Source organism: Cervus elaphus, chromosome 5 (genome assembly GCF_910594005.1).
Source record: "Cervus elaphus chromosome 5, mCerEla1.1, whole genome shotgun sequence".
In the NCBI taxonomy this organism is placed as follows: domain Eukaryota; kingdom Metazoa; phylum Chordata; class Mammalia; order Artiodactyla; family Cervidae; genus Cervus; species Cervus elaphus.
The window spans coordinates 8753052-8762821 of record NC_057819.1 but is presented as its reverse complement, the minus strand read 5'-3'; the positions used below and the strand labels follow the sequence as shown (position 1 = coordinate 8762821).

The 9770-nt window shown below is 47.6% G+C and overlaps 1 protein-coding gene across 1 annotated transcript in view; it reads left to right on the top strand.

Moving 5' to 3' along the window:
- Positions 1 to 8993: 8993 nt before the first annotated feature.
- The window catches only part of SSH1 (slingshot protein phosphatase 1), a 55629-nt gene continuing 54852 nt past the window's right edge, over positions 8994 to 9770 (top strand). Inside the window, exon 1 of the mRNA XM_043901541.1 lies at positions 8994 to 9214. Coding sequence (XP_043757476.1) covers positions 9146 to 9214 — 69 coding nt within the window. The 5' untranslated portion in view covers positions 8994 to 9145. The remainder of the gene's footprint in view (positions 9215 to 9770) is intronic.

Genomic DNA, 9770 nt, shown 5'->3' with positions numbered 1-9770 from the left:
TGGAGGAAAAGGGGGCGACAGAGCATGAGATGGTTGGATGGCATCACCGACTCGATCGACATGAGTTTGAGCAAGCTCCAGGAGTTAGTGATAGACAGGGAGGCCTGGTGTGCTGCAGACCATGTGGTCGCAGAGTCGGACATGACTGAGCGACTGAACAATAATAATTCATATGGGAAAAGCCATCAAGCTGCACATTTAAGATTAAGATGAAAGGACTTGACAGGGAAAAGAAAGTGGTGGGGAGAGGGAATAAAAAGAAAGAAGGGAAGGAAGGAAAAAGGAGAGAGTACGAGAAAGGAAGGAGGGAGGGAGGAAGAAAGAGAAAAGAGAGAACTTGCCCATAGTAACACAGCCTACAAGCAGAGGCTCAAATTTGAACCCAGCCTAGTGTTCCCAGATCTAACAAATAAAAATAAGTATTACAGCTTTTTAATAATTTTTCTAGTAGGACTTCCCTGGTGGCTCAGACGGTAAAGTGTCTGCCTGCAATGCAGGAGACCCAGGTTCGATCCCTAGGTTGGGAAGATCCTCTGGAGAAGGAAATGGCAACCCACTCCAGTACTCTTGCCTGGAAAATTCCATGGACTGAGGAGCCTGCTATGCTACAGTTCATGGGGTCGCAAAGAGTTAGACACGACTGAGCGACTGCACTTTCTTTCTTTTCTGTCTGTACCAGAAAATCTGCCATGGAAAAAAGAAAAATACATGACACCCTGTGTTATGTCCAGTAACTCTCACCCAGGCAGTCTATCCAGAGCTGGAACACGCAGCCACCACCCTGGAGAGCTTTACCGAGAGTTGAGAGAGGCCCCAGGTACCCAGGGCTCCCCTACCCCAGTGTGGGAGGCTGGCCATGTCTTCAGAGTCCTGGGCTGTGGGCAAAAAGCAAATTCAGTGTTTACTATATCCCCCAGAAAGGATGTGAGATTTTTGTCTTTATCAGAAGAGAGTATGAGTTTTGTTTTTTAAAAAAAGAAAAAAGTGTTGAATGACACTGAGCTGGTTGAATCCACCCATTTTATGGTTGGGTAAACTGAGGCCCAGAGAGCAGGAGGGATGCCCCCTTCTTCCTGCAGGGGTATACGGCTTACTTGGTCTGCTGATCACAAGGACATTGAGAAACTTCTCTGAAGTCCAAAGTTCACTGATCATACTGATAAGAGACTGCAGGAGGCCCCCAAAGGACCTTTGGAAGCAATTTCTGTCTATTTGGCTGGAGCTGTTGAAGGTTCTTCTGACCCATTGACTGGTTGATAACAACATGACCTTCTAGCCGCTCTGAAATACACTCAGGCCAGGACAAAAGGATCCTTGGCCAGGAGAATTCTCTGCAGGAGGTTGAACTCTGGTGGGCCAGGTGAAGTTTCAGAATAGCCAGTTAATCACACACACACACAAACACACACACACACACACACACACACACACACTCTCTCTCTCTCTCTCTCAGATGAAATTAGTTTATTAGAACTTTTCTAAGTATTAGCATCATCATAACCTCTATAAATGTGTATAACGCGGATGGTAGAAAGAAGAAAGTACTAATTATTTGCCACCACTAATCCCATCCCCAAGAATACGGGCCATTAACATGTTAGGTGACTGTCCCCAAATGTTAACATAAATACATCTGGGTTATGGGGCTTTTTTGACTTCCATTCTGTTATCAATATGGCATATCCTGAACACCCTTCCCTAGGACTGTAGACCAGGGGAATCTGTTTTACACAGGTTGCCATTGTATGTGGACATAACAATTTTTTTCATGGAGGTTGGCCTTAGTGTTTATCTATTTGTTTGTTTGTCTGCATCAGGTCTTAGTTGCGGCATATGGGATCTAGCTCCCGGACCACGGATCGACCCCCAGGGCCCCCTGCATTTGGGGTGCAGAGTCTTAGCCACTGGACCCCCAGGAAAGTCCCAGGATGTAAAAATGTGTCTGTTATACTAAAGCTTGATCATCTCTTAAATCCATCCATGTTGCTGCCCCCAAAAGTTTTAACAGCTCTTGTATGACAGACAAACTGGGGGAAATCGCTGAGTGATTCCTCTGCTCAAATGTCACTCTGTCCAGAGGTTTCCCTGACCACTTAAACAGCCGCCTCCATCACCATGTCCCCCAGACTGCTCTGTTTCTCTCTCCTGCCCTTTCTTTCTTATAAGGTTTTTTTGATGGGGACAATTTTTAAAGTCTTTATAGAACTTGTTACAGTATTGCTTCTGTTTTATGTTTTGCTTTTTGGCAGTGAGACATGTGGGATCTTAACTCCCTGCCCAGGGATTGAACCCACATCCCCTGCATCATAAGATGACGTCTTAACTACTGGACTGCCAGGGAAGTCCTTCTCTCAAACTCTTTTACTACTTGATATCATATTTTATTTATTTGACATGCATCTGTACATGTCATGTTCTAAGAACTTTACTGAAATTGATTCATTTAAAAATGACATATTTAAATAGTCATAGATTATATGCATATGTTAACATGTGTTATGGCAAATCTATTCACTTACATGCTGTTTGGCTGTATCTCCCACCTGAGTGGACGCCACCAAGGACAGTGACTCTGCTTGTTCCCTGATGGACCCCAAATTTCCAGACTGGTGCTCAGTGGAGCATGCATGCATGCTCAGTCATGTCCAGCTCTTTGCAACCCCATGGACCATAGACCACCAGGTTCCTCTGTCCATGGAGTTTTCCAGGCAAGAATACTGGAATGGGTTGCATAGGCACTCCATAAATTCTTGTCCAATGAATTGAGTGAATGTGAAAATGATATAATGCCCAAGAACTGGCTGCAACATATTGTATTATGACATTCTAATAATTTTTTTAATAGTTGTTAAATAACACAATTTTAACTGAGCAAAATTTTCAGATCGAATTGACTTAATTGAATGATTCAGGAATGATTCACAAATGGGTAGAATGCCATCCAATAAGTAGAAAGACGCTCTGAGGAACTGGACAAAAAGGAAGCCTTTTATAGCAGAAAGGGGAAAAGAATGAATTGTTTCAGGCTTAGGAAACCTACCTACGAGGGACAGAAGTGGGCTGTGTGGCAGATTACCTCATTGGTACTGACCAGAAAATTCCAGAGTGACCAGTTAAGACTACGTTCCTGGAGGACGTTGTAACTGCAATTAGGTTAGATATTAAGTCTTGGTTTGCTGATGTGGGGTTTAGCCTAGTCAACTACAAATTGGCACTTGCTATCAGGACTTGCTACCTCTACAAGGATTATATCATGTGCTGTAACAGCTGCTGACTTTCAACACCCCTTGAAAGGAGTTCAGGGTGGAGAGCAGAAATAAGACCCTCTGTGCTCTGGGAAAACCTGACGGAACAGGTCTTCAGATAGATCTTTTCAGGAGCTGATTTTATGGACCCAGTTCTCGAATCTCCTCATACCTAGAAAAGCACTGAAATCTTTCATGGTGATGATTGCTTCTCATGACCAGCAGAAACCTTCTGCAAAAAATGTGTACTTGATTGCATGTACTTCCCCTTCACCAAAATCACATATGTACTGACCTTCCCTCCTACCTCTTGGGAGTAGTTCTCAGAACTATCCAAGATACTGTCTCTTGGGCTAAATAGTCCTCATTTTGCCCCAAATAAAACATAACTCACAACTCTGATGTTGTGCATTTTTTAAAAAAAGTCAACAGCACAAGTGACTCCTTTTGGGGTCTGTTTTTTTTTTTTTTAAATACTGTATATATGTATTGTTTTATATCCATTTTCTATAGCTCCTACAACCAATTACTAGAAACTCAGTGGCTTAAAACAACAGGAGTTTATTTTCTTGTATTTCTAGAGGACTGTAAGGAGATCAAACCAGTCCATCCTAAAGGAAACCAACCCTGCATATTCACTGGAAGGGCCGATGCTGAAGCTGAAGCTCCAATACTTCGGATACCTGATGTGAAGAGCCGGCTCATTAGAAAAGACCCTGATGATGGGAAAGAGTAAAGGCAAAAGGAAAAGCAGGCAACAGAGGAAGAAATGGTTAGATAGCATCACCGACTCAATGGACATAAGTTTGAGCAAGCTCCAGGAGATGGTGAAGGACAGGGAAGCCTGGTGTACTGCAGTCCATGGGGTTGCACAGTCAGACATGACTTAGCGACTGAACAGCAACAACTAGAGGTCAGAAGTCTAAAATCAAGATGATGGCAAGTCTGTGTTCTTTCTGGAGATGATGAGGAGGGGAATTCACTCCTTTGTCTTTTTCTGCTTCTAGCGGCCACCTGCATCCCTCGGTTCATGGCCTTCCTCACATCACCCCAACCTCTTGTGTTGTCACATCTCCTACTTCTCACTCTGATCCTTCTTCCTCCTTCTTATAAAGACCTTTGGGTTTGTATCAGGCCCACCCAGATAACTCGGGATAATCCTCCTACCTCAACTCCCTTAACTTAATCACAGTCGCAAAGTCTTTCTTTCCATATCAGGTAACACATTACAGGTGCACATGGACATCTTTGGGGAACCATGATTCAGTCTACCAGAGCTTTGTTATTTAATACTTGTGAATTGCAAATCAGTTGCTCTGAAAATGGAATTATCAGTAGCGTTCTCTTCCCTTCTCCCCTCCTAGGCTGTCCTGGAAGAACCTCTGTCTCTTGTCTGAGTTCTAAAGTAGAAAAACAAGTGTCCAAGTAACCAGCTTCACCACGCCCTAGCTCTGTGACCATGGGCGTGTGACTAAACCACTCTGTGCATCAGCTTCCTCAGCCATGAAAGGAGAACCACAACCGTGTGACGAGAAATAAACAAAGAGGTTCAAGCCAGAACAAAGAGAGGGGCTGCAGGAGCCTTGATAAGGGGTATCTCATCTGGCTTCAGGTCAGGGAAGGCTTCCTGGAGGAGGTGGCCCTGGGGGGTGGCATGGGGATTCACACAGAAAACCCCTGTCCCCAACACATTTGCAAATCACTTTGCCTACCACCTAGCAAACAGCAAATAACTCATTAACTGGCTGTTTTTAATAGTTGCAAAACTGAGACTACAAGGACCATGATAAATAAAGTATGATGAAAAAAATAATTATGATACTGAGTGGAAAAGACTCTACTGGATGCGAGAAAACTTTGGAGCTGGGTCTTCCATCAGGTTCCCCTCCGCCACTCCTGGGATTCCCTGAAGCCTAGACCAGGGAGCTCTCACTTCTCTTCTCCCTGCCCCATCTCCTCACAGGCCACAAGCCAAGCCCACAGGTCTTTTCAGAGCTGGGTTTTCACAGAAGTGTTTAGAATGATCAAAATTTTAAATACAGACAGGGACAGATAAAGACAGGATCAGTGAAAGTGCCGTATTGGAGCCTGAGGCAACGGGAAAGACCAGTAATACAGTACCCATCCCATTCAAAATGTTGACATTTTGTTCACTGACGATTTTTGGCATACGGTTTGATTCCTGAAACTCTAATCTTTCCCTGGTATACCCTGGCAGTCCAGTGGTTAGGACTTTTGCTTTCACTGCCAAGGACCAGGGTTCAATCCCTGGCTGGGAAACTAAGATCCCACAAACTGTGCAGTGTGGCCAAAAAAGGTGGGAAAAAAGAAAAAAAAAATGAAGTCTTTCTCTTGGTTGGATTTTTGTTGTTGTTGTTTTGGTTGCCCCTTTACATTTTGGGTTCTCAGCCTGGTCCCAGCCCAGCTCCGGAGGTTTTTCCTAGAAACCATGTGAGAAGACGGAGGAGCTGTGACAATGTTGAGAGGACTTGCTGTGTGCCTGGGGTTAGGTGAGGGGAGAGGTGTGACATCCTGCGAAAATGCAGAGTCCAGTCTAGGGAGCAGCGAGGGGCTTTTAGAGGTGGTGTCTGGCAAGAGTTCATGCGAGGGGGAAGAGGGCTCCTCAGCTGTAAGAGGAAGTGAGAAGGGGTGGGGATGGTCTCCGGACCAGTGGGTGTGGGTAGAGAGGTAAGCAAGGCCAGGGTAGAAAGATTAGGGTCTAGTTTTTGTTTTTTGTTGTTTTTCAATTGAAGTGTATAGTTGATTTACAATGTTGTGTTAATTTCTGCTGTACAACAGTGATTCAGTTATACACACACACACACACACACACACATACATGTATGGGCCTCAGTGATGGCACAGTGGTGAAGAATCTGTCTACCAATGCAGGAGAGGCAAGAGACTCAGGATTTAATTCCTGGGTCAGGAAGATTCCCTGGAGTAGGAAAAGGCAACCCAGTATTCTTGGAAAATGCCATAGACAGAGAAGACTGGTGGGCTACAGTCTATGGGGTCTCAAAGAGTCACACATGTGTGCACACACACGCGTGTACACACACAGATACACATTCTGTTTTAAAATATTATTTCCCATTATGGTTTATCATAGGATACAGAATATAGTTATCTGTGCTACACAGTAGGACTTTGTTGTTTACTCATTCTATATAGAAAAGCTTACAGCTGCTGACTCCGATCTCCCACTCCTTCTCTCTCCCAACTCCTTCCTCCTTGACAACCACCAGTCTATTCACTATGTCCATGATTCTCTCTCTGTTTCATAGATTGAATAGTTTGTGTCATATTTTAGACTCTATATATAAGTAATATCGTATGGTATTTGTCTTTCTGACTTACTTCACTCACTATGATAATCTCTAGTTGCATCTATGTTGTTGCGAATAGCATTATTTCATTCTTTTTCATGGCTGAGTAGTATTCCACTGTGTATATGTATCCTGAGGGTAAGATATACACACACAGCGTAAGATGGCGGGATGACATCACCAACTCAATGGACATGAGTTTGAGCAGGCTCCGGGCATTGGTGGTGGACAGGGAAGCCTGGCGTGCTGCAGTGCATGGGGTCGAAGAGTCGGACATGACTGAGTGACTGGACTGACTGATAATGCCCTAACATATAAGGAAAATTCACTATAATGAAATAACATCCCTGGAGGACACAGGGAAGTCTCAGTAGTATGTCTGTCTTTTTCTTTCTTACTTTCTTTCTTTTGAAGTATAGTCAATTTACAATGTTGTGTTGAAGTGTCTGGGCTTTTACATTATTTATTTATTTATTTATCTATGCCACATGGCATGTGGGATCGTAGTTCAATCACGAGGGATCAAACTCGTGCCCTCTGAAGTGGAAACTCGGGGTCTTAAACACTGGACTACCAGGGAAGTCCCACGTGTATCTGTTTTCAAATGAATGTGTTCAGAATTGAGAAGTAAGATAGTCATTAGTCAATGGAATACTGCCCATAATTTTGTCTCATGCTTGACATTTAAAAATAGGTGCTAAATAAATAGAGCAGTCTGTCTACCAAGATGCCAGTGTGTTGGGTCAACTTCTCCAATATTAAGAGTGATGTTTCCCTCTATAAACTCTGTTTTCCAAATGGTGAACAGTTCCTGACTAAGCTCTCAAACAAAACAAAGTATATTCTGCCTTCTGTTTAAACATAGTTGCATTTCTGAAAATTCAGTGAAAAATACTTTGTGTTGATATGTCAAATGGAATCAGATAATTATGAACGGTGCTTTCACCCACACAGGAGTCTTATGGGAATGGGGAAATTCTTCTTGGGAGGCAGGAAGGATGGAGGGCACTGAGCAGTGAACTGCAGGACTTTCAGTATTTTTAGCATTTCCAGCTCCTAACCTCTAAACGCCAGAAAAACCAACAGCTCTCCCCATCTGCCAAGACATTCAAAAATACTCACACAAATTAAAAAAGAAAACAAATGAAGTGGGGAGAGGGGAGGGAGACTTCCTTGGCAGTCCAGTTATTAAGACTCCCTTCTTCCACTGCAGGGGGCATGGGTTCATCCCTGGTGGGGGAACTAAGATCTCACATTAAAAAAAATAGTCCAAACCACCCCCCACCCGCCACAAACCCCGTTGAGAAGAATGATACTGAGGGAATATGGAGGAGGTCCCAGCCCCTGGATCTAGGGGAAAAAGCAGGAGTATCGCACAGGCTGCCTGTGTTGCTGGTTTGGCAGTGAGACGCATGGGACAAGGACTGGACCAGTAAATTTGCGGGTGCGTGCGTGCGTGGGCTGGGTGAAAGAAGAGAAGTAGGGGATTTGGGTGAAAATTGACGCTAAGTCAAGCCACCCCCTTAGTATTTTCCTCCATGTCTCTCTCTCCCGTCCCCATACTGGTCACCTCCCCCCAGGACGACAACAGCAGCCCATCCCTGGCCTCCCTTCATGCCTCTGTTCCACAGTCCTTCTCCAAGCCTTAGCCAGAGCTTTCTAGAGAGCACCCTGACTCCCTCTTCCCCAGCCTTAGGCTCCAGCGGCTGATGGATATCTTTCCGTTGCCGGCCTCTGTTCAGGCTCTCCCCTGGAGATCACGCCCAGCAGTCAACTCCCACCCTCACCCGTTAATCCTGCTCATCCTTCAGGTCTGAGAGCAAATGCCCCCTTTTCGGAGACGCCCTCCCTAACTTCCCAAAGAGTTAGCTGGGTTTCCGGACACATGGTAGGAGTTCATATAAAAAGATGGGCAAAGTAAGTTCCTAGCAATTTAACTGACTTTCATCAAATCCCCTAGGGCAGGTCAATTCTATATTGTTCACTATGTTGAATACTCCATACGGGGCACTAAGTGGTCAATAAATATTTCATAAATGAATAAATGAATGAACAAACGAATTTATGCAGACTGCTTCTCGAGGCTCAAGACGCAGGGATGAGCAGGTTTTTATTTTCTGTCTCTATGCCTTCTTGCTCCGCGCATTCCAAGCTGCGCGGTCACGGAATCTCAGTTTCCCGGCCTGCGCAGGGGATGGGCCTCGTAGGAAGGACTTGCTCGCCGTCGGGCGCGCCCCCGCTTCGCAAGCTGGCGCGTCGGGCGCGCGCGTCGGGCGCGCGCGCGGCGTGACTGGCTGGCCTGGGCCTCCCGCCGCCCCTCGGGGCTCCCGCGCCGCGCACGCGCGCCCCGCGTCGGCCACGCCCCCCGCCCGCGCTCAAGCCCGGCGCGCGCCGGCGCTGGGGGCGGGGGCGGCGGCGGACGCCGACGGGGAGGGGCGGGCCCGGCCCGGCTCGGCCCGGCCGCCCGCGCGCGGCTCCTGGAGCGCCCCGGGCCCGGCCCGGGCGGCGGCGGCGGCGGCGGCTTTAGCCGAAGGCCTCAGCGGCGCCCGTGCGCCGTACCGCAGCGCAGCCATGGCCCTGGTGACCCTGCAGCGCTCGCCCACGCCCAGCGCCGCCTCCTCCTCCGCCAGCAACAGCGAGGTGAGCCCCCGGCCCGCGGCCCCGGCCCGGCGGAGCAGCTGCCGCGCGAGGCCTGGGCCGCGAGTGCGGGGCGCGGGGCGCCGGGGGCTGCGCCGGGACAGCTTCGAGGGGTCCTCGGGCCTGCGGGGACCCCGCTGGACAGCCCCCTCCTGGGTAGCCGGACTGGGGTGAATGTGCAGTGAGACTGCGGTGCCGGTGTACCCCCGTCGGAGGTTGACTGTGTGTGTGTGTGTGACCCCTGTTTGGGGCTCACTGTGCAAGAGACGGTGTGTGTGACCCCCATGGGGGGTGACTGTGTGTAAGTGTGACCCCCGTCTGGGGTTGCCTGTGTGTGACTCCTGTGTGGGGGGTGACTGTGCATAAGACAGTGTGTGTGACCCCCATGGGGGGGCTGACTGTGTGTGAGTGTGACTCCCGCCTGGGTGGGTGACTGAATGTGTGACACCGCCCCCTCGCCCCGTCGGGGGTGACTGTGCAGGGCACTTCTCCTGAGACTGGAACTCCCGATTGGGTAAACTGCGTGAGATGCCGTTCTGGGATGCCGGATCCTGTGTGC